General features: G+C 47.6%; 2 protein-coding genes across 3 annotated transcripts in view; one reads left to right on the top strand and one right to left on the bottom strand.

Annotated features, from left to right (window-relative positions):
- LOC144142389 (uncharacterized) overlaps positions 1–24,166 on the top strand; it is a 462,336-nt gene that overhangs the window by 196,218 nt on the left and 241,952 nt on the right. The gene's annotated exons all lie outside the window — the stretch shown is intronic.
- On the bottom strand, positions 4,928–22,869 carry LOC144142397 (plasma kallikrein-like). Of its 2 annotated transcripts, none has more exons than XM_077673886.1 (7): positions 22,547–22,869; positions 20,448–20,521; positions 17,042–17,139; positions 16,284–16,425; positions 13,841–13,979; positions 11,979–12,118; positions 4,928–5,149 (listed from the first exon to the last, which is right to left on the bottom strand). In XM_077673886.1, the coding sequence occupies exons 1-7, from the start codon at positions 22,569–22,571 to the stop codon at positions 4,949–4,951; spliced, it is 819 nt and encodes a 272-aa protein (XP_077530012.1). In that variant the 5' UTR covers positions 22,572–22,869; the 3' UTR covers positions 4,928–4,948. The 2 variants fall into 2 exon arrangements, with proteins under 2 accessions (XP_077530012.1, XP_077530013.1); XM_077673887.1 differs by having other exon boundaries at positions 13,841–13,955.

Raw genomic sequence — 24,166 nt, 5'->3', positions numbered from 1 at the left:
CTTGAAGTTGGGGTGTGTCTGTGCATAGTGTTTCCTGAATCATAATGAGGTCCGGTTTCCTTTTCATTCCCTGTAAGTGTCGTGTTAGCGTTGCCCTCTTATTGTGATAGCCGTTACAATTCAACTGCCAAATCAGGTGGTCCCGAACCGGCTTCTGCTCTGTTACTGCCTCATTGTCTGGCTTGGCGTTCGCTTTTGCTGTTGGGTTCATAGTTGCTGCATTTGGGTGGTGATCTGGGTTTGGGCGTTCTGCATGCACGAATGTCTGCATCTTGGCTTCCATACTCTGCATGAACGTTTGCATCTGCGTCTGCAGTTGTAGCATTCCGCTTTGTATTTCTTCGAGCGTCTTCTCTACCTTGTTGAACTTTTCCTTCATCGTGTGTGCAATTTGTTCCCGCTCTCTGTCCATGCGGTCGAGCCTGGCCATGAGCTTTCTCTCTTTGGTATTCTCGATAATCCTCTTTTTGTTGCTGGGTTCCTTTGGCTGCTCCTCGTCGCTTTCGATGCTGCTTTTGGTAGCCTCTTCCTCGGGGATGGCTGGTTCCTCCTTCCTCTTGGGTGACTTTGTTGGTGTTTTCTTCTTCGGGGGTGGGAGGGGTATCTGCTCCACCTCTTGCTCCTGTTGCGGGGTCGGCAGCGGCAGTGGCGCTTGACTCTCCCTTATTGCTTCTGAGTATGCTTCGCGTGCGGGGCGGCCAACCACGACGCGGACCACGAGAAGGCATGCAAGCCACGTTGCAAGCTATGTGGAGGAGCGCATCCGAAGGCTGATAGAATTTGCAAAAACAAGTTCAAGGTCCCCTTCGTCGTCACGAAAAGACAATGGGAGCGCCGAGAGGAACGCGAACAGCAACAGCTGCAGAAGACGAGACCACCTATGACGTCATTGGACTTTCCACAGCTCCCGAGCAGGGAGAAAAGCGAGCGCAGCGAAAGCCAAATGCGCAGCGACAGCCGCGGAAGACACGAGAGCCAGCAGAAACGCCTGCCGCCGTCGCCGCCGCCGCCATCGCAGCGGGAAGACGGGAAGCTCAAGTGGTCGGCACCCGCCGCGGTGGCTCAGTGCCTAAGGCGTTGCGCTGCTGAGCACGAGGTCGCGGGTTCGATTCCCGGCCGCGGCGGCCGCTTTTCTGATGGAGGCGAAAAGCAAAAACGCCCGTGTGTACGAGATTTCGGCGCACGTTAAAGATCCCCAGGCGGTCAAAATTAATCCGTAGCCCTCCACTACGGCGCGCCTCATCGCCTTCGTTGCGTCGGCGCGTTAAACCCTACAATCAATCAATCAAGTGGTCGGCTGCAGTTAAGGGAACCAAGTCGGAAGAAACGCTTCGCAGCAAGCAGCAGCCACCATGCCAACACCGGAGAACCGCCCGTGACAAGGCGAGAAATATACGACATGATCAACGAAAACAACGAAAGGCTACTACAGCAGATGGAAGAGAAGATGGACGCAAGGATCGACAAACTACTAGAAGCGCCATAAGTGCCCTCGTCCATAACTACAAACCCTCCTTCTTTGTCGGACATGCAAAGTCTGAGGTTTTTCTCCTTCAGTTCTCGAACAGCCGAAACAAAACTGACGCTGTCTGTTCGTCGGCGGTTATTTTTGGACAGGACACCGATTCCTTCCGAAAGGGACCATGTGGCTAGAGGGTATAAATGTACAAGGGGGAGCGTAATAAAATCCAGTTGGTATATAGTGTCAGCGCTTGTGCTTCGTTTCTTGTCATTGTCTGCGTACGCAGTTAAATTTAGGCTGACCAGTATTAATTCAAGTATGATCCAACTAGCTCAGATTCTGCCTATTGTAATATTTCTTTCTCTGAAACTAAACAAGCTTGTTTATTGAAGTATCTTAGTGTTGAAATATCTTAGTATTATTCTTCTATCCTTGTGCAATCTTAGTGCCAATTTTATTTTGTGGTCAAGACGCTTCAATATGATAGCCCTGTACTGCAGCAAGCTTGGTAACTCATTTTGGTATATTTTGAAATCCCATTAAAAAAATCGAGGGTAGCCTTTTTCAAAACTTTCACACATCAAAGCCCAGGTTGCTCCGTATCACCTAGATCAAAAACATGTTGCGCTATTTTTGTTGTTTTGCAGCTACAAAGCGCCAAATACGGCCTTAGCAGTACTGCGCGGTATACATGCCCAAGTGGTTTGTAAGAAGCTTATCACTGTAATGTAGGGTGAGAAATGGCCGTTAAAAATCATGAAATAAAAATTGCGGTGAACATGCTTTGTTGAAATGAAGCATGAACAAAATAGGCACTATTTTAACAAGTTGTAGAAAAGCACCCCTAGCGCACTCGCTTTTCTGGGTGCATCTCTCCATGCGCTGGTGAATGTTGTGTGTGCGCTGTGCAGGCCCACTGGCATACACAGAGTTGGTAAGATGAGATCCGGACTTCTCTGGAGTGACCGGGAAGCACAGGTTATGCTCAAGCAGCGTCGGTGTGAGCGTTCCGGCTTAAGTACTGAAGGATGGCGACTGTTATCTCACTTGGTTGCAATGTGTTGGTGCGTTGAGTGAGAGCGGCGCACGCAGCTATATTTATTTATTTTATTTCGCACTGAGCGCTTCACAGACGATGGAAAGGCGGCGATGGTCTTTCCACGCCAAGGTTGGTCATGAACTCTCGTAACTGGTTCCTACGGTGCATATGCGGCCCAGGATGCGCGGCACGTACTGAAAGCCATGCGCTGATCGTATTTCAATATGTATCACAATAGTACATCCTGGCCTGTATTAAGGGTCACCAGGCGGCTGCCGCCCTGTCACTGTTAGCACCTAAAATGCTTCGGTTGCCGCTAACCCCCTCATGACCACTAGGATCAGCCTCACTGCCCTCCTGCTTCACGCTCAAGTGAACAACAGTGAAGGCGTGCGGCCTCATCAGTGCTTCTGCAGTAGCATATGGTGCCACAGATTCTCGGGAACCAGTTCATGTGTATTTAAATTTCCAGTTAACAGACAATTGCACAAAAGGGCTATTCCTGAAGTTTGAAAACAGCGCGAGTACCAGATCAGAAACTGAAATGCATATACGTAGTTCGAACATCAGGGTAATTTGCAGTATTGGTTCATTACACACATTTTTGTATCACTCCATGACTCCACTGTTTTTCATCCAAAATATTACGGCAATCATTTAAAGCGCAGAACTTAAAAGGTCAGGTCTTGAGTTGTGCTGTTGAGGTCGCACCAATCGATAATTGTGCACACAACCAAACATGGGCTCGGAAGCTGGAGCTTCAACATGGGATTTAGGTGCAATGTACTTTATACGCATCGGACTTCAACAAAACTTGCTCACCACAGTGTTCATATGATGATTTTCTCTTTGTAATGGCCTTTTCTTGCGCTGCATTGCTGTCATAAGCTTCTGACAAACCACTTCGGTATGTCGCTGCAATACTGCTAACAAGGCCATGTTTGGCGCTTTGTAAATGCTAAACAACAAAAATACTGCAACATGTTTATGATGTAGGTGATAGGGAGCAACTTCAGCTTTCATTTGTTAAAGTTTGAAAGAAATCGAAGATGGCCTTTTCTTAATTGGCTTTCAAAATATACCAAAACGTGTTACCCCATCTCAGGGGCCCTTTAAGCGTCTTGACCACATAAACAGAAATTGGCACGATGATTGAACAAGGATAGAAAAAAAAAATCCAGTTTGAGAATTTTTATTATAAGGAATTCGCTCTGCAAGCCAAACACAAATATGTTGAATCGTTTGAGAGTATGCAAAGTCTCTACATAAAAAGAACTATGGCGATAGCTGCGGCAGTTCTTGTTTTAGAGAGGTAAAAGTTTCCATTTTTCCGTGAGCCACTCAATGCGCTAGTGACCCGAGCAGGCTTCGGGAAATGTTTAAAAAAGGGAATTTTTTTTTCCACAAGATAACTTCACCTATCTTCTTCTGCGCACAGCAGCTAATATAAAATGTTCGTCAAAATTAAACATGTCGATTGGACATGCCTGTCCAATTTCTCGTGGAAACACCCTTTACACAGTTTTCTTTAGCGAAGGCCTTGCTCATTTATGCTCAGATTTTGTACTAGGCTGAGAATGCATCGTTCATTTTGTTTAAAATGGGACCGGTGACTGGAACCTGTTAGTTCTTTTGGTACTGGAATAAAAACTTTATCTGCGGGCCTATGTGGGTTGTGGTTTTTAAGGGGAGTGGTTTTGTTTGAGTACTTTTAAATGGAAGGAAATATTTTGGAATTTGTGATAAAAAGCTCAATTGTGAGATTTTTAATGCTTCAGTAACCAGTGTGTTGAACAAGGTTGGTGTAAAAAAAAAACTCCCATGATATTAAGTAGGCAACCATCCTGCTGCTTTTATGTTTATGGGTGGTATTGGATTTTGTGTAGGCACAACCTTCATGTGCTGACCTTAGCCACAAGTGTTTCATTATTAGTCTCATCAGGGTACAAATTTTCTGCAAACCAAGCACAATCCCCTCGATTTAAAAATATGGCGGCACTCCCAGTACTGTTCATGCAAGTCGTAGAAAGTAAACTTTGTATTGAGTGGCTGAAAGAATAAGGGGGTAATTTTATACGAAAGAAAGTTGGGTAAATTTGTGAGATTTCAACCAGGGACTTTGCAGTACTGGCACGGGTCTTGAAACCACCAGCGCAGCTTGGCAAATCTAGCTGACTGAAGGTGGACCTTGGTGGACGGGTGTTGCGGTCTTCGACGTAGACGTGTGGGTTCGAGACATGTACTAAGGCTGAGTAATTTGAGCGTGCTAATTACAGTGGTATAGCAATTAAGGGATATTAAAGTTCATAAATAAATGTTCTCTGCACTTGGCGATGTGAACGTGCATCCCAACGTTGCACTGGATGCTCTTCTGACTTGCAAGAAATCAGCAAACTTTCAACTGTTCGTGACTCGCACAAGGCATTTATTAATCTGCGATACTTTGGTCACTTGTGTTCTCCATTTGGGGAGAGAATGAGCCATGTGCCGTAGAGAACGTTGTCCAGAATCCAGGGAACGAGTGAGTCGAGCCTAGTGTACACCCCCGGCATGTCCTTGGTCCCACACACTGATCCATAGGAAACGATGCCGACTACCAAGAAACGCTTGTCGTTGGCACGGGCGATTGCGGGTCCTCCGGAGTCGCCCTGCAGGAAGCCAGGATTTTGCGATGCATTTGGTGGGGAGAGGGGGGGAGAGAATAAAACATTTGCAAGTTACGTTTAAAAAATTTCAAAATAAAAATGTATGAAATTTTTTTATGCCAATTGAAAAATTTCTGCAAATTAAGATGCGGCAAAAAACTTCGTGTATGGAATAATTCTGTTCAGAGCCCCCTTTAACTTGTAACTTTGGAAACTGGGATAGTTTATTTATTCGCAGATTCTGCACTCGCACAAGTCTTTTTCAGGGTGGGTACAATGCAACTACAGTGCATGCAAACAGCCAACCAAACTGAAAATCCAAAATGGATAATAATGTACAAGTAAGCAGTAAATAAAAAACAAAGCATTGCTTAATTTACTAAAAGTGCTTTTTAATGCTGACACTGACTGCTGCCTAAGTGTTTCATTTAGTTACACAGTTCTAAAAATCTGCTTAAAGGGGCCCTGAGATAGATTTCAAAGTGTTTTTGGTTGTGTCGGAAAACTACTCTATAGTTCTTGTAGAAACAAGTCCAAAAATAGTAAGCATATTCGCTCACGCTAACAAAAGTTATTACCCCGACGAGACGGAACTCTTTGTTGGCTCGGCGGCTTGCGATGACGACATAGTCCGACCTCGTCCGAGGCGAAGCACTCATTTCATGGTTGGCCGCCGGAATGTCCGCGATTTTTGACGGCGGTCGTTGGTTTACAGCGTCGTCGTTACCATGGTTACTTCAGCGAGTAGATCGCACATGAGATGACGACGCTTTTTTTTTTTTTTTTAAGCTACCTTTTCAGTCCTTACGGACTTTGAGCAGGAGGTACTGGTGATTGCGGAAGTCCACCTTGCATGCGCGAGAGTTTCCGTGAACGGCAACTTATTTTTACCGTCGCTACATAACGATACAGCGGCTAGAATTTCTAGCGACAGTAACAGCGAGCTCCCTGCGCCGGCGAAATGTACGCTCGCCTCTCGATTAGATTACCGTGAAGTGCCCAGAGAACGCCCTCCCCCGAAACATCGCCGACCTCCTTTTACGGGTGAGATATTCAATTTACTGGAAGACGCGCCCACCCCTTAAAATCAATGGCTTTAGCGCCGATGAGTGCACAAAACAAACCCAAATCATCTCTTCATGTGTAGATGCGGTCACTTATTCGCCCTTTCCGCGCTTGACCCGGAAGTTCGCCAGTCTCGAATTTTTTCTTGACATCTCCGCAGTTTTGGTTGGCGGTGCGGCCACCTTTTCGTAGTTTTTCGCACCTGACACGAAAGTTAGCCCATCTCGTATTTTTCACTTGATATCACTGTCTTAAATTTGGGTGGGCGAATTCTTCCGGAACTTTATGGCACAGCAAATGCGCTGCGCTCGGCACTTCACGCAAGCAATCTTAGTTGATGTTTACTACATTCTTGCTGAATGATGATCAGGAGCACGATAAATGACAATTTTTTTCAGAATGAGCGAGCGAAATCTCCGCCCCTACTCCAGCCTCCCACGCTTCCAATGTTTCAGATGCTTTTATGAACTAGCATAGCTCTTTTATGCTTTTGAAATCGTGTTGAGCAAGGTAATATAGGTAACTGTGGAATCATTACAATATATCTTACTCATTTCATATCGAAATATTTCGCGGAGGCGTGAATTCTTGTTAATGCAATACTTGGTCCTAATTGTTCCCACTAGATGGCGGCGTCAACGTCATGTTTTGGGTGGAAAAAAGACACGGTTGGGAGTGGCCTATCTGTGGACAGGGAATGACGCCAGAGAACAAAATAAAGAGTTGGTGGACTGCCTCAGGAAGGACATAACGAAATTTAAAGAATCCGGCGAGGTGATATTAGTAGGCGACTTAAGTGCCCACATTGAGGATCTAGATGGATATACGGACTATAGCGGTTTAATGGTTCTAGATATGTGTGAAGAACAGCAACTGGTAATAGTTAACCGGGAGCATAAATGCGACGGGCAGATAACGTGGCAAAGCGGCAATAGACAGTCTTGCATAGACTACGGCCTGGTCTCAGAGCACACGTACGAGCGGTTGAACCAAATGACGATAGATGAAGAAGGAGAACACAGCCTGGGCAGCGACCACAGGCGCATAATCCTGAAATTTGACAGTGGAGGGGCTAGGCAGGAAACACCGGAGGGTGGGCTCCCGAAATTGAGCGAAAAGCAGATAGCAGACATCGTCAGTAGCATCGAAAGAGAATTAGAGGCCCAGCCCACGAAGGTGTGGGAATATGACGAGGTTGTGAGTTGTATACAGAGGGAAATATACAAAGTAAGGAAACAAAACCGCTGGCGGGGTAAAAGGAAACCACGAGGCTGGTGGGACAAGGAAATTAAACTGGCTATTGAAGAGCGACAACGGGCTTCTAGATTGCACAGAAAGGCAAAACAAATGGGATATCAGGAGGAAGAGGTGCAGTTACGGTGGAGCCGGTACCGAGAAAAGAAATTTGAGGTGCAAAAACTAGTACAAGCGAAGATTAAAACTGCGAGTGAGAAATGGGTATCAGGTATACGTAAGAAGGATAAGAGCGCCCCCCAAAAATTCTGGAATCATTTAAAAGCATTGGGAACGACGACTAAAGAGGTGCAGACTCAGATACAGGACGGGGATGGTAACGTTCTCCTGGGGGACAGCGCATTAAAATACCTACATGGAGTCATAGCAAATACTTTCGGCCAAACACGCGAGATATCGGCTACCCGGACACATGTGGCCAATAGAAGAGCGGCAGAAAAAAAATTCAATATCGAATTTTTGGATTGGAAAAAGGCAGAACACAGTGTTCCAAAAGTACGGCAACAGGACCGGATGGTATCCCAATAGAGATTATCAACCATTTGGGACCAGCGGGAAAGACGCACTTGTATAGAGCCATTGAGCGCGCTATAAAATCCGAGAGGATTCCCACGCAATGGCGCGAAAGCAGAATGAGTTTGATTTATAAAGGCAAGGGAGAGAAGGACAAGGCGAGCTCTTACAGGCCGATTACAGTCACGTCAGTGCTCTATAGATTAGCTATACAAGCCATCAAAGTCGAGTTGTTGAAGTGGGTGGAAAGTAACGGTATTTTAGGGGAACTGCAAAATGGATTTAGGCCGGGTCGACGCTTAGAAGACAATATTTTCGTAATAACCCAGACCATCGAAATTTCGGCAGCACAGGGCAGACCAACATGGCTACTGTTTCTGGACATAAAGGGAGCCTATGACAACGTAGATAGGGGATTGCTGTGGCATATACTGGAAGAAGAGGGGATTGGGTCAGAATTTGTGGGGCTGCTAAGGACAATATATGAGGATAACAAGGCGCATATTACATGGGAAGGACGTCCAGGCACAGAGCCCGTGTACATTCGAAGAGGTTTAAAACAGGGGTGCCCCCTTTCGCCATTGCTGTTCACACTGTACATTAGAGGAATGGAAAGACGATTGGAGGAGAGTGGATTAGGCTTTGACTTGTCGTACCGAAGCAATGGAGAGTTGGTGGAGCAACGGATTCCGGGATTGATGTACGCGGACGATATAGTGTTGCTGGCAGATAATGCGGAAGACCTTCAAAAACTGGCCGACATTTGTGGGGATGAGGCAACGTACCTAGGCCTACATTTTAACCCGCAGAAATCTGGAGTCATGGTGTTCAACGAGGAAGCTCATACAGCACCAATAAGAAGTCAACAGGAAGTCATACCATTAGTAAATAAGTACAAATACTTGGGGATCTGGGTTAATGAAGGAAAAGGCTACCTGAATGCCCATGAAGAACACCTCAAACTGAAAGGGAGACGAAATGCAGCAGTAATGAAACATAGAGCACTTTGGGGATACAATAAGTACGAGGTAGTGCGAGGCATCTGGAAAGGGGTAATGGTGCCGGCGCTCACGTTCTCTAATGCCGTATTATGCCTAAAGTCCGATATCCTGTCGGGACTGGAGGTTAACCAAAAGGCAGTCGGCAGATTAGCACTGGGAGCTCACAGTAAGACAAATGAGGCGGTACAAGGCGATATGGGTTGGGCTTCATTTGAGGCGAGGGAAGCGCAAAGTAAGATACGTATTGAGGAGCGGCTTAGACATTTAGATGAGAAGAACTGGGCAACGAGAGTGCACAGGTACATGTACCTTAAAAGTGTGGACACCCAATGGCGAAAGAGGACGCGAAAGCTCGCGACTAAATATACCTTGACCGCGGCAAATAAACAAGGGGGGGCAGTTAAAAAGCAAGTGAAGGAAACAGAGACGCTCATGTGGAAAGAGAGGATGGAAAAGAAGGGATCTACAAAGCAAGCAAAAAAGAGATCCGGAAAGAGAACTTTTATGACAACAATAAAGGTAGTGCGTTGCTCTTTGAGGCGCGGGCTGGCTGCTTGAGAACTCGAATCTACATGAGCAAATATTCGTCCCAGGATGAGACATGTGTTGTATGTGGCAGGGATAAAGAAACAGTCGACCACATAGTAATAGGATGCGAAAAGATTCAGCCGGATAGAATTGGGGGGAAAGTCCTACTTCCTGAGGCACTGGGCTTCGCAATTGATGGAAGCATTAACTGGTCAGCAGTAGGTATTACTAAGCAGCGGCTAGAGTATTGGTGGAAAAAAAGCAGGGAAGTCGATAAAATAACATCCCAGCCAGGGGTAGCGGCAGGGTAGAATTAAAAAGAAATCCGAGTTGAGGGACTAAATTTAAATTCAAACTACTAAGATAGGCTAGATGGCGCACGCCGTCTCCCCGATTCAAAGGGGAGGCCTTTAATCATCATCATCATCATCATATAATGGTGACAGTGCAGTGGACGTACATACGCATGCAGTCAGAGTTACTCAATATAGCCAGTAACTCTGGCATGCAGTGTACCATATGCACAAGACTGCAGGAAAACTGCTACCTTTAGCTTTCTCGCTGGTGGGGACGGTGCAATGACTTTAGGCATTCAGCCGGTTTTTTTTTTCTTTTTATATGTATTTTGTTATTAACTTTTTCACCTGGCTTGGACATTTCGGTGTCCGCCCGATACAAAGGGTTTCTGGCCACAACGATCATCATCATCATCATTTCTATTTTTAAGCTCTACAGCAGAAGTATACGGCTCTTTTAAAAGAACATTATTGTATTGTGAGAGTTCAATCTGAAACGTCCAAGATTCAAGCTATTTCAAGCGTAAGCAAACAGCTCTGGGCCACTCTGGACAACAAACTTTTGTGTCATTTGCTTTGAGACAAATTCGCCAGATGTCGCTACTTGGCAGAGCCGGAATGCAGAAACCGCAGAGTGCAATCCTTTCGTTTGCAGCGGCAAACGGCTACTCTTGCTTCATTTAACACGGTAAACGATAAAGCGCGCAAGGACACTAGGCAACAGGTTCATTCAGAAGGCCGGTGCAGCAAACCACACTTTCCTGCGATCATGACTTGATGGGAATGAATGAAATGAAACTCTTTGGCACGGGTTGTCGTTACGGGATGCGCATGCTCTTGCCCTTGTCGCGACCGGCGCAGAGAATCAGCTGCGACAGCGTTTGGGCTTGAACTGATTTATTCAGCCCGCGTGATCACACTTGAGCGTGCGCCTCGTGATCACGAGCAGTGCCCGGCGTCGTCCAAGCGCTGCGTGCGGAGCTCCGCGTCCGTCGTCGGCGCGGCGCTCCCTTGGCGCGCCGTTCGTTACCACCTCAAGTGAAACAACGTCGAGGCTACGCTTGAAACACTGATGGTGCAAAGAATCCTTTCGGGTACAGCGTCCAAGAAAGCAAATGCGAAGAAAACGGATGATAATCTTACACCATGCAGACACAGAGCGCTGAGCGATCACGCTGCAAGCGTCGTTGATCCTGCGCTCACTGTATCCTTCCGCCGAGAACGGAGGAGCGTCAAGCCCGGTTTGGCCCGGTGTGTAAGTGCTTTACACTCCGGTATAAAACAAATATGTGCGACTGGGTAAACGCACACACAAACAAAAGATGGTTTCTGTAGCTTTCTGATGTTTTTACGCTCGTAAAAAAATGATTAAATCAAGAGCGCACTAACACGTCACGATTAGTTCAAGAAATAGCCGTTGTGCTCCGATACCATCGACCCCCCAAAAAACCCCATATCAGGGGCCCTTTAAGGGTCTGTGAAAACAAAATACAAGGTTGGTTTATTCCAAGGAGTATTTCGACTCAATAACAGTGTAATACACACTTCCAACAGTGTAATACAAGCTTGTAATACAAACTTCCAAAATGTAAAGATAAACAGGTGAAGCTGCAGAGGTGACCCATCTGGCACTGTCCTGCCCAGCCTTGACTCTGTCGCAGGAGCTTGTGTGATTGGCTGCCAGTGGTTAGAACAGCTGTCAAGAAACGTGTGCTACGGTAGTTGGGCCACTAGTTTCATTTGAGTGTGCCATTTCAACAGGCAATAACACACTGATACCTTTTGTTAGCATGTTCCCTACTACGCCAGTGTAATGCAAATTTTGATCGTTTTTTTTAGTATTTCTCTTTGGTCCTAAACATTCTCTGGGGTTGAATGGAGTTAAGGGAGGTACCAAAAGCCAGTTCTTTTAAATAAAACAAATTTGTATGATGCATATTTATGTTTCCGTATATACGAGCAATGAGACAGCGATAGAAATATTGGAAAAGAGGTTTCTTTTAATTCCTTTGTTTTGGTTCTGTTGTATCCTTGGTGTTTCTCTTCTATATTCTTCTATTGTTTATTGTATTCTTGGTGTTTCTCTGAGCCTGCATTTACTTAAGTTGGAGCCATTTTGTAATTTAATTGGTTGAAAGGTTTCCTTCTGCAGCTAGAAGGTTTCGTGCAAGTTACCTCACAGGCATCCGTATCTTCTCCATAGGCGCAGAATTGGAGCATTGAATTGTAGCCGTTGGTGCCAAACTTGTCCATGCACACATCGTCGGGCATTACACGGAGGCTAGTGTAATGGAGCAACCTTTGCGATGGACCCCCTGCAAAATACCAAAGCTGCCGTGTAGGTCTCAATTAAATTCAGAATTTCAGACTGGTTGATGAAAGATTTTATTACTATATCATTTTATTACTTTTATCAGATAAAAATCAGATTAATCAGATCATTTTATCAGATGAAAATTGTTCGTACAGTCGATCCCGGATATATTGAGCCCGGATAGATTGAATTATTGCATATATCGAACAGTCCGGTCATCTCCCTGGAAATCCTATGCCAAGTATAGCGCTTTTGTACGCTTGTATCGAACTCTCGTCCACCGTCACATTCCATATATCGAACGCCGCGCCGCGTGTGTCCCTGCAAGTACGCATCTCAACCATACCTCATGGGGTTGTGAGCGATGATGATGACTTCTCGCACGCCGCGTCACTTGGGTGACCTTCAACACCTGCTTGACCTGCTCGACGCGCTGCTTGGATGTGAAACGGAAAGGGGAAACCGACGGGAGGCGTTGTGGCTCAGTGGCGGCTCTGCTGGCATGGAGACCGATTGTTTTGTTCGCGGCGCTTGTCTTCGGAGCGATGGTCGCAAAAAAAAAAAAAAAAACGGGAAAAATTTGTGTTTAGCAACGAACGTGGAGACAACATTATAGACCGGTGGGGGCCAGTGAAAAGCCGTTGGTTGCAGAGGCATTTGAAATTCCTTGCACCACGTTTAAGCACGACACTGAAGCAAGATGACGTATGGCGAGGTAGTCCAGCCTGGCCGTTGTGGAGCGTACTATGCATGGAGGAAGAAAATGGTACTATGCGTGTTCCTGTAGCCGGGTCTGGCTCCGTTGCGGCTCCGGATGGCAGGTGTTCGAATACAAAGTACTATAGCGTTGAGTGTCTTGAGAGTGAATTAAAGAGCTGTTAGCATGCCGCAAAAGCTCCCAAGCTCGTGTAAATGTTGACTACGACATGCAGGCTGTGGCAGATGCGTTGATCGCGACGCAGATTGCCGGCACCAAAGAAACGGACCTTAGTAGCGACCGTGACGACGTCCCCAGTGCCACAAAACAGCGAACTTACGTCAGCGTTCAGTGTAATTCGCAGCCGTGGCCGCGCAGTGGACGGCGCCGGGCTTTCTCATTTGATGGCGTTGGTAAGTATGAAGGCAGTCTGATGAACTTTAAGACGTAGAAGATAATGCAAGTGAAGCTCGCAGACTTCTTTCGAGCTAAATAAAGTGTGGTGGTTGTCCCGCTCCGTTTTGTATTTTCCGTGCTTTGAGGAACAAATTGGGAAGCTACCGCTTGTCCCGATCTTGGAAAGCTCTCAGTGATGTGCGGAGTTTTCGGCTAAGATTAAGGTAAGCAAATTTCATATTTCTAATTATCGATATATCGAACTGCATTCGCGATTCCCTTGGAGTTCGATACACCTGGGATCAACTGTATGAATGTGAAAAAAATCATGATGCATGACACAGGCAGGTTTCCATTATTATAAAATCTGGCTACTTAAATGAAAATTTCTTGGACAGGTTGCCCTTGCACTTGCATTTCGTAACCACTGCTTCTTCACACCAGCAATAAGTGTAACAGGAAGTGACCTCGTGGGGCAGCCACATCACTCCTGATATCACGTGCTGTGTTGGCTGGACATCCGCCTCGAAGTTTCTAATGGTCAGTGCTAGAAGGGGCCATTACAAACGGTACTGCTCTATCACTGAGGATACCGTAATATGCGTATGGGCTTCGAGTGCGACAACTCACCGTGCTGGAGGCGCCCCCAGCCGGCGACGCGCACGTGCTTGTTGATGATGTCCACAGGCTCGAGAGAGATGCAGATGGGCCGCGTGTCATCGGCGAATTCAAACGCCTGCTCCACCTGCAGCGCACGCCGCAAGAGCAACTACAGGCACTCGTACGTAGTGTCACGTATAGAGGCAGTGAGTCGTATCGCCATCCGCTTTGGCATGCCAAAATAAATCTCACGCAGGCGTCAGCCAGATATGGTACCCTTTCAGCTCGCTAAGAGTGAGCGCCCTTGTCATTTGAAAAAAAAAAAGGCCTCCAAGTTGTCACGTTTCAGTTGCTTTTGTTCGTTCACTTCTTTCATCATTAAAGTAAGTTGTTTTCAGTTTTCTTGCCAAATTTAGACCGTTTCTCGTCACGTGTTCTTACGGGAACAAAAATTTAGAGGAGAGGAATTGAAATATTGGTAGGACCACATTATATGTACACATTGAGAGACACAAGCCGGCACAGGGATTGTTTGCATCGTGCATACAAATTCTCCTGGCCTCCCCACTTCACCATTCCATGCCATGTGGGAGAGGGTACTTCACAGCAGGCCAATTTATGCGCGGTCTTCAATGCTCCTTGGAGAAGTCCGAGCTCATCATTCTGATACGCAAGCCACTACAACCATTCACAATAATACAAATAAAGCTCCAGGGTAGCAACATCCCCGTATTCTCGACCATCGCATCCGTATACATCCAGCAGGACGGAGGAGGGACAAAACCGGCACCAGGTTATGAAGGAGGGTAATGTCATCAGGCTGGTGCAAGCCCTGGTTGTCAGCCGCGTGGTGTACTCTGCCCCTTAACTCCCGCTGAAATTTCCCTAGATTTCCCTAGGAAACTGACGAAACTGACATACTCCTGCGGAAGGCGTACAAGCAGCTGGGCGCTAGGCCTTCCTCCTCACACTGCCACTAGCAAGCTGGAGGTGCTCGGGGTGCAACAAGGCGCGAGAGGTCATTGATGCCCACCTCGTCAGCCAACGGCAAACTTGGACCGGCCACACGGTACTGAGGCAGCTAGGCTACGAGATAGCGGACGCCAACCACCCTCGACCAGAAACCTTGCCACAGGACATCCGTACGCTGATTAGGGTTGTTCCGCTCAGGTGCAACATGCACCTCAAGCATCACGCACAGCGCTCAGGCAAGCACGGGTACAATTCCTACAAGGCCAACCCCCATGTGCGATTCACGGACGCGGCCCACTACGCATTCGGCCGCAGCAGTAAGCGTCGTCGACGGCTCAGGCGTTCGCGCCGTGACCGTAAAAAGAAACAGTTGAAGCCGAAGAAGCGGTCATCGCTTGAAGATGACGTCACCAACTTCCAAGAAACCCCTTCACATAATAACGGACTGCCAACAGGCACGCAGAAACAGCGGCAACGGTCGCATTTCACTTTCGGCGGATAGTGAAATGAGCCCTCCGACTACTGAAATAAAAAATACCAAAAACCCTGCTGTATTGATATGGGCTCCAGGCAACGCAGGGCCCGACGGAAACAAGCGAGCACACGCTACAGCCCGAGAATCCACCCTCCGGGCACCGCACCAGTTGCCCCGTGACCTGGGGTGTATCCAGAACTTCGTTTTCTTAGAGGGGGGGTGTCGAAATCCTCCTGTGGGGGTGGCGGGTGCTGTTGGGGAGTGTATAAATTCCTGGGCGGGGTGCTCGTGATTGTGGAATATTTTTGGGGGTGTCGAAATCATTTGAGGGGGGGGGGGGGGGTTGGGGGTGTGTATAAATTCCTGCCGTGACCCAGAGCCTATCCAACCGCAGTACCGTGCACTTGTGCAACACCACCGCGTTGCCAGAGGTGCCTACCCACCACCGCACCAGTAGCTCACTCGAGAGAATGCCGTAGCTTGGCGGCAACTATTGACGTTCCCCAGACGCAACTATATGTAGACACGCCTCCACCGTAGCTTCCTGCATATCATACACCTCGCAATATATCCACCAACATGGCCACACTGCAGCGAACCTGAAACACTGTACCACACGACGTGGGCTTGCTAAAACACATTAGCAGCCCGTATTATTCGCATCCCCCACCCTCAAACAGTGGTAGGCCGTGCTGTGCAGCTTGAACCCTGAGAACCAGCGGCAGTTCGTGGACCGGGCACTCAGCACAGCAGCCGCTGCAGGGGCCCTCGACTGAGGGCTTCTCCATCTTTCAAGCGCGAACCTCCTCTTACTTGCAATGAATGTTTTGCCATCAGCACCTAAAGGATGCATCAGGTCGCCCTTAAAAACATGTAATGCTTCCGGCACTGCGTAGCTAAACGTTACTGAGAGTGAGGAAAAGCGTGGCACTTTCACTGGCATTTTTCGTGCAAGGAGGGCTGTGCATGCCCAGCCTATTCTCCGAGAATGTGCACTCACGTCCATCGTAGCGTGACGAGGCTTACCCTGAGTATTGCGACGTCGTTAACGAAGCTGCTTTCGTCGAAGTCCGGGTGCACTTTCATTCTGTCCACGCGCGAGGAGTCGCCCGCCAGTTTCTTGGTGGTGTTGTAGAAGGCCACGATTCTGGACGGGTACGTGCCGTTCCTGGGTGAACGTTTGGGGCACGCCAAGGTGTAAGGGCCCATTAACTTGAATGTTGCACGTTTTTAGACTGAGGCGTTTTCGCTCTAAAAGCTCGTTATTTATTTTGATAGATTGTACTGCCAGCTTCTGTTCAGAAGCTCTAGGCGGCACAAAAAAGGGAGAATAAATAGTCCCAAGATAATGCCCAAGCAACAGGAAGTAGAAAGCCCCTAAACTTTAAACTGACTAATTGGAATTAATTCATCTTGGTGGTTAACGGCAGGCAACGTGTCATCAACGCCATGCATGCACAGCCTTTGATAGATGACCGGGGTGCTAATTTAAATGATTATTAAAGAAATGAGGTTTAACTTTTCTAGAAAAAGTATTGTTACATAGTAGGGCAAAGTGACAGAAGATTGTCTACGTCCATGTTTTTGATTACTGTGTCAATTTTTTAAAGCTACATTACAATCTTTGCGGGACTTTCTTATTGGGGCCAAGCACTTCTACCAAACGCTGTCTCGGTCATTCCTGTCAGGTGGAATGTTAGACCTCTTACTGTTCTTCTGCATTATTTCCGCTTAGACCTGTGCTCATTTTCGCAGAGAAAACAAGTTAGAGACAGTGAACCGACTGTTTGATGCAGTGTGCCGCTGTTAAGATGTTCCGTCGTGATATGATACTCCCGGAGCAGGTGGTGTACTCGCCCTTGATTTTAATTGCCAGGAAGACCTGAAGAAAAAGTGGGAAAAATATATGCGTTCACTTCTTATGAGATATGTTTATGCAACAAAGCATTTTGCATAAGAATGAATAAACTTCTTTGATGTGAGGGTCCATGTAGTTTGATAATTTGGTTGTGCGTGGCTTAAAGGGGTCCCGAGACACGTTTTGGACAACATGCTAAATGAACTCACGCAATCGGGAGACTTTTTGATGACAGCAGAACGCTGAAAATTATGTTGCAGAGTTTGCCATCTTTCAAGCTACTTTTGTGTGTCACTGGAGGATGGCTGCTTTTTTTTTCGTACATGTACTGTAACACGCAGCCCTCGTCCTTGTGTTGCATGCTCCGCGTTGACGCCGACTTCACGACACTTCATCGTCGCCTCCAGCACGCTGGCGGAGCGTCATGCTCTTCCGTGTTTATACTTTCAAGGCGAAGACGTTATACCTCTGTGTCAAGGTCGCCTTTTTCAGGTACAGAAAATCGGCGCACGCGCTAGGAAAGGGAACAGCAGCGCCGGAAGAAAGCTCTGAGAAAGTGTCACACCCAAGCAACCTCCGGACGTCCGTCGGCCGTCCATCGTACGTCCGTTCCGGCTCTGGCGGAGGTCCGCTGGACGTCCGTTTCAGAGCCGATGAACATAACATGTACGTCCATGGGACCTCCGGATTTAACACTGCCGTTCGTCCATTCAGATATTCAGTAAAAATCGCATGAATCACAAATTTTGTTTTAACGAGAAGCACATGTTCCTACAACGAATGCTACACCGCACAACACCAACCCACTACCCGGCAGATAAGTATACGGTAAACTTGCTTCACAGGTTATGTTGGTGGTTCTCAATTGTTATATATACCCTTCCCCGAAGAGGTCATCGTTCGAGCCGGTGAGGTGCTTCAAAAAGGTTAAAATGTCAGGCTTATATATAATTGTAGTAACACACAGATAAAACTTGCAGTATACAATTAAGTCAGGGTGTTGATGTACAAAATCTTTCCCCGCATTTCCCCGCATTTCCCCGAGGGGAAGAATGGGAAAGTGCGAATGCAGGAGTTGAATTTGCGCGGTTCGGTAATGTTCGCGAAAGAGAGATCACACACACACACACAAGTACAAAGAAAGAAAGACGCATTTATTCACAGACACCTATTTGTGTTGTCGTTGTACTTGATTGCTAGAGCGGATCTCAGCTTTGAAATTTCGTGTCAGTACTCCTTTAAGCGGGTGCATTAGCCCTTCTCACGCCCGATTCCTGGCCAATCCCCCACGTGGGTATGTGCCATGCACAGACACCTATTTGTGTTGTCGTTGTACTTGATTGCTAGAGCGGATCTCAGCTTTGAAATTTCGTGTCAGTACTCCTTTAAGCGGGTGCATTAGTCCTTCTCACGCCCGATTCCTGGCCAATCCCCCACGTGGGTATGTGCCATGTCAGCGGCCAGGCAGCGCGCGCCCATCTCCCCCCGTTGCCAAGGAAGACGAGGAGATTCCTGGCAAATCCCCCACGTGGGTATGTGCCATGTCAGCGGCCAGGCAGCGCGCGCCCATCTCCCCCCGTTGCCAAGGAAGACGAGGAGCGCGCGCACCCGCAGCTGTTGCTATGTGGACGGACGGCGGTCAACGGAATTCAGGGTCGCTTATAAAGTGCATTCGCACTTAAAATCGCATGAATCACAAATTTTGTTTTAACGAGAAGAACATGTTCCTACAACGAATGCTACACCGCACAACACCAACCCACTACCCGGCAGATAAGTATACGGTAAACTTGCTTCACAGGTTATGTTGGTGGTTCTCAATTGTTATATATACCCTTCCCCGAAGAGGTCATCGTTCGAGCTGGTGAGGTGCTTCAAAAAGGTTAAAATGTCAGGCTTATATATAATTGTAGTAACACACAGATAAAACTTGCAGTATACAATTAAGTCAGGGTGTTGATGTACAAAATCTTTTTAATTGAATTTTTTTTCCCGTTTTTGCTTTTATATTCAATTTACGACATTATTTGATACTTCCTGGTAACTTTGTAAGTCCACGGGCGGGTGTCCTTCGGACATACGAAAATGTATATTCTTTGTACATCTGTTGCTGGATGCCCACAGTACGTCCGCAAATGTACATCTAAACATGAACGTACAGTGGAGGTACAGTGGCCGTCGAAACTTGGCATTGGATGTACGGCTGTTTTTAGGACGTTCCACGGTCGTCCGTGGTTGCTTGGGCAGAGCGCAGTGGGAGAGTTGAGGGAAAGGGCAACGCGGGTGGAGCCGCAGGGGCGTTGGGGGCAAGCGCGGTGGCGTGGCTCCGGAGGAGCAGCGAAATGTCGGCGGCGGCGTTCTGGACGCACCTTGTATATATACGTCGCGGTGTGGGCTCAGAGCTTCATTCCACATAGCCATGGGGACGAGGCACCAGGCCGTAGTCGCGGGCGGCGAAGACTGAGGAAGTACGCCACAGCCGAAGAGGATAGGGCAGCTCGAAATGCTGTTTTCGCCGTGACCGCCGCCGGGAGGAAGCGGTTACGGATGAAGCTGCCGCGGCAGCCCAACGAAAGCAGCATGAAAGTTAAACAGCAGATCAACAGAATGCCCAACTGGGCTTTTTTATCACATTCTTAGAAAATTCTCAGCATACCGCGTAATTTTTGAGGTTTCTCACCCCTTGTCGCAATGCCTACACGCACCTTGTTGATTGAGTACACGCAACACCTGTTTAATAAATGTTTGTGTTGTGCTTGCAACGTTCCGGCTGTCTTCCTGTCAGAGGATTCGCTAGCTCCCAACCATTGCTGCTTACCACACTGTATTGACGTTACTGGTTATGTCGTCACCGCAAGTGACGTAACCTCTTCCGGCGTCGTAACTGCAGAACTGTCGTCACTTCGGGTGCGTTTTAACTGTGTTTGAAGATTTGCACCAACCCTCGTCGCCAAATGCAAACTCCTTGAACTTCTAAAACTCTCAGTGTCTATTATGGCCTTGCTAAAGCCTCCTGCGCGACCCTGTAGGGTTACGTACGACGGGCAGGTACATGTCTAGACATGAAGTTACCGCACTACTCGAACCAGCGGGTAATGGTGGCTTTGTCTCGAAGTTAGTTTTCAAGTAGGACTTGCCCTAGTTTGCTTTCTTTATGTGGCCTTTTACGCAACCGTGCAGGCTAGCGCGACGAGTAAGCCCACATCAGTTAGAAACATGCAAGTTACGCCATCATTTGCATCAGCGGACGTTCCGGGCTTTAAAGTGCTCTCTGCGAACTCAAATACAGCTTTCGCTGCTCAAATGTCGCTGCTCAAAATACGAGTGCTCACCATCCAGGGAAGCTGGTTCTTTTGGGCCACAAGACCATTGAGAATCCTTGGCGACGGACCGGCTATGCCACACTCTGCGTCACAAAAAGGCACATCAGCGAAAATACTGGTATCCCAATGTAATACTTTACATTGCATATGTAAATTATTACCTTGCGTTAGTCTGAGCGCAATCTTTAGGTACCGTGAAAAACATTAAAGGGACAGACAACCTATTCTTGTGGAGTGTATGTAGTCTAGCTCATATGAAAGTGAACGCTTTTTTTTCTGGGGTCACCGCAAGAAATTGTTAAATAAACAGACGGAAATAATTTTAATTTTTCCGAAAAACTTCTGAAGTTTGAAAGGTGGCGCCATATGGCGTCTGAACGTGGGACTAAGTTACGTGTACAAACAATTTCGTCGATTTCAACCCGTGATTCAAAAACTGCATGAAGGAGTAGGAAAGCTTTCGAATTATTGTTTTTTTAGCCCAAAGCATGCTTTTAAGTACCCCTTAATCTCCCGTAGAGTTACGTTGCCGCATTAATCTCACATTTATTGGGAATTTGATGCATAATTTAATCTGACCTGCATGTTGCTGCACGACTCACTGCCATGGTTGCCAGCATTTCTTGTTGGCCGGACACGTGTAGCTGGTAGATTTCAAAAAGTTCTTTCGCGCTATCAGCAAAACCCTTTCGTATTAAGGTGTTTAAGGGATGAACTTTCATTTGAGATGAAGAAAATATACTCGGCGAAAATGGGTTGTCTGTCCCTTTAACACAAACAACTACTTCTGACACGTGTTTCCCGTTAACTCCGCACCATGGTTTCGTATTTTCTTTTGCAGAATGGCGGGGCAGTTTGCAGGTGGGTGGGGGGGCAGGCTTTTACTGAAGCCAATACCCAAACGAGCAGCATGTAAACAACTGAAGTGTAAACTCGTATTGTCATTTTTCTGTCCTTGCGGCCTTTGTTTATGTGTAAAAACAATGCGAGCAGCCAGCCGCAAGCATCTTTTTCGGGCCAATAGACGCCAACGTACCGCGGGGTCAACGGACTGCCTTTGTTTCGTCACATCGAGGACTTCAAGACTCACGCTGCTATGTGGCCGACATTCCAGACCCACTGCTACTAGCGCTCCACGCCGTGAATGACGCAGTGGCCGAAATCGTAGTGCCCTAATTATTCGCTCGTGTCTGCACCCTTCCCCCAAACCCTTGTTGGACGGGGAATCTGCAGGCCGGGGCGGCCCTCACGCCTAGCTCATTCGCCTGGACTTGAGGATTCGCGCCAGAGGACCAAGAAATCTTTTCCAAGCGTCCGGCTCCAGTGGCCGAAGCGGATGCCGAGCACCCGGTGGGGTTGTGCCCAGGCACTGAGACAACTTTAGGCAATGCACTCTGGGAGGCTGGTCTCCGGTCGGGTAAGCCGGACGACTACAACCGCTCGGTGCAGGTCAACACATGGTATAAGCCCCTACTGAAGTTTCTACATGCGGCACATAGTAGGGTGTGCAACTTGCGGAGAAAACCCGATGTTTTACCAAAGCTATACCGGCAAAGAGACAGCCCAGTGTAGATGAGGGGGGCATCGGTTAGGTCGTCTGGGCGCTCAAACTGACAAGGGTTTTTTTTTCTTATTTTTCACGCCAGTGCCCACGTGGCCCCACATGCGCTAAATGAACTGAGAGTGGGTTAGACACTGCTGCAGAAGTCTCATGCTCAAGACACCACATAAAAAGCCGAAATGACTACGCGGGAGAGATAGGACGTGCAGTCCCGCATGCGCAAATACTTATGACTTAATTCTGTCAAATGCCCGCCGGGTCGAAGAAAGGTGTTTAGTCTGTGATTTGAAATATAGGCTTTGGATTGACACACGCTTTTTGGGGTGAGTAACAGTGGCGCCTCATCGAACTCTTCCACTTAGGCAGAAGACACGGGTGCATGACTCAACTCTTCAAGTGTTTTGACATTCAGGGCAGCCTATTTTATGTCGCAAGGCGAAGACGCCCTCGCAGATGCAAAATACATACACGTACAACCTTTATGTTTGTTGCCGAAAGGCCACCTAGGTAATTGTACATTCATAAAGGGTAAAAAAGCCAAGCTTACCTTTCGAGTTTATATATAACGGCATTTCGAGCTGCAAGAGGATGTGGGCGGCCTGTTACTCATAGAAGGGATGAAGTTCCTTGCGAGCCAAAAAACCTCAATTCAGGAAGCGCTAGCTGATATCAGTTGTGTCTCGATGTCCTTGCTGGTTTCATCGCATAAAGAGATTAAAAGACCACGGTCGATTTTACCTGAGAACGCGCTGAATGTAGCTGGAGTAAAAAGTGTGCGATTCCTTGCCAAAAGAAAATGACGTTGTAGCAGAATAACACGCGCTGACAGTCTGTCATGTTTGGGCGGCAGATTTTCCTACTTTTTGTAGTTCTCAATACATTAGCGTCGACGAGTAGAATAGGGCCGCGTATTTTGTCCAGAGTGCGCAGATGTGCAGGCACAAAGAAAATAGAACTGGAGGAAAGCCAATAAAACAGGTTTTGTGAAGTTTTTTTGTAGTGCTAATTTGGCCGGGGCAAATGTGCAGCTTTTTGAATGAAAATCGTGGCCCGCACACAATAGAACAGCCAACTGAAGCTGGAAAGAAAACGTAAAGTTGCGTTCGTTTCCCGCCATTTTTTGGTAGTGTATTCACGGTGCTGGAACATGCTACCCGCGTTTGTGATGCTAAGTGCCAACTCCGTGTGAAAAAAGCTAGCAGACGAGTGTACGAGCTGCTGATGTCAAAAGAACGGCAAGCGAACCCATTATTATCTGGCCTGCGTATACCTCCAAATGTGGTTTGAGACTTTCCCGGGATCAAGGACGCCCGCACACTGATTATGGTCGACTGGATAGTTTTGTAACAGCGTGAGAAAAGCCCTCGTAGCTCATGCAAGCCTTCCGCTCTCCTGACTTGCCTTGACCAACGTCGTGCTTGACTTCCGGATAGTGTGTACGGATTTCATCGTTTCGTTCCTGCGTCCATCCCGGCAGAAGCAGAATTGCTCTACGGCAGACGATGCTTCAACGGCCCCCTGACTGTGTGAAATAACCCCGACCCCCTCTCTCAGTCGTTCTCATGCTGCCTTTAATCGCCATGGCTACGCCGCCGACGCTTCCTCTGGTGGTGTGTGCTTCTACCACAGGGCCCTGCACATTCGTACCACCCACCCGTTGTGTTCCCCTCACGAACCGGGTCATTCAAGTTGCCAGGCTACACCGCGAGACGTCATGTATGACTCATCGCAAACAAAACCAGGACCCCGAACGCCCTGATGATCCGCCGAAAAATAACTCATCACTCCGACCCCTCGGTGATCATGTTGGCTTAACTCTGGCATCAAGTTGTGGCCGTGAAAACGCCAAGGGCATAGCCTTACCTACGGCACCAAATTGTGGCCGCGCAAGTGCCAATGGTGTAACCAAATTGTGGCCGTGAAACTTCCGAGTGTATGCCCTTACCTATGGCATCAAATTGTGGCCGGGAAAGTGCCAAGGGTATATCCATACGTCCGGCACCAAAGTGTGGCAATGACATTTCCAAGGATATACGTATATATAGCCTTAACTCCGGCTCCAAAATGGTACCGTGAATGTGGCATGTATAACCTTACCCCGGAAACAAGGTGTGGCCGTGAAAACGCCAATAGTATAGTCACATGTCCTGCACCAAAATCTGCCCGT

The sequence above is a fragment of the Haemaphysalis longicornis genome, unplaced genomic scaffold (genome assembly GCF_048455015.1).
Source record: "Haemaphysalis longicornis isolate Haplotype H1 unplaced genomic scaffold, Haemaphysalis longicornis Haplotype H1 scaffold_6, whole genome shotgun sequence".
NCBI lineage: Eukaryota > Metazoa > Arthropoda > Arachnida > Ixodida > Ixodidae > Haemaphysalis > Haemaphysalis longicornis.
Note: the sequence above shows the minus strand (reverse complement) of the source record. Positions and strands in the feature narration are given on the sequence as shown.

Bases quoted from the DNA above. Each gene is read 5' to 3' on its own strand.
- LOC144142397 (XM_077673886.1), bottom strand. From the start codon at position 22,571: ATGCCGTTATATATAAACTCGAAAG. The intron at 16,426-17,041 runs GTCGGTTCACTG...ACGTTCACCCAG, and splicing joins GCGGCACACTGCATCAAACA to GAACGGCACGTACCCGTCCA. The intron at 12,119-13,840 runs GTGAGTTGTCGC...GGTATTTTGCAG, and splicing joins CTGGGGGCGCCTCCAGCACG to GGGGTCCATCGCAAAGGTTG.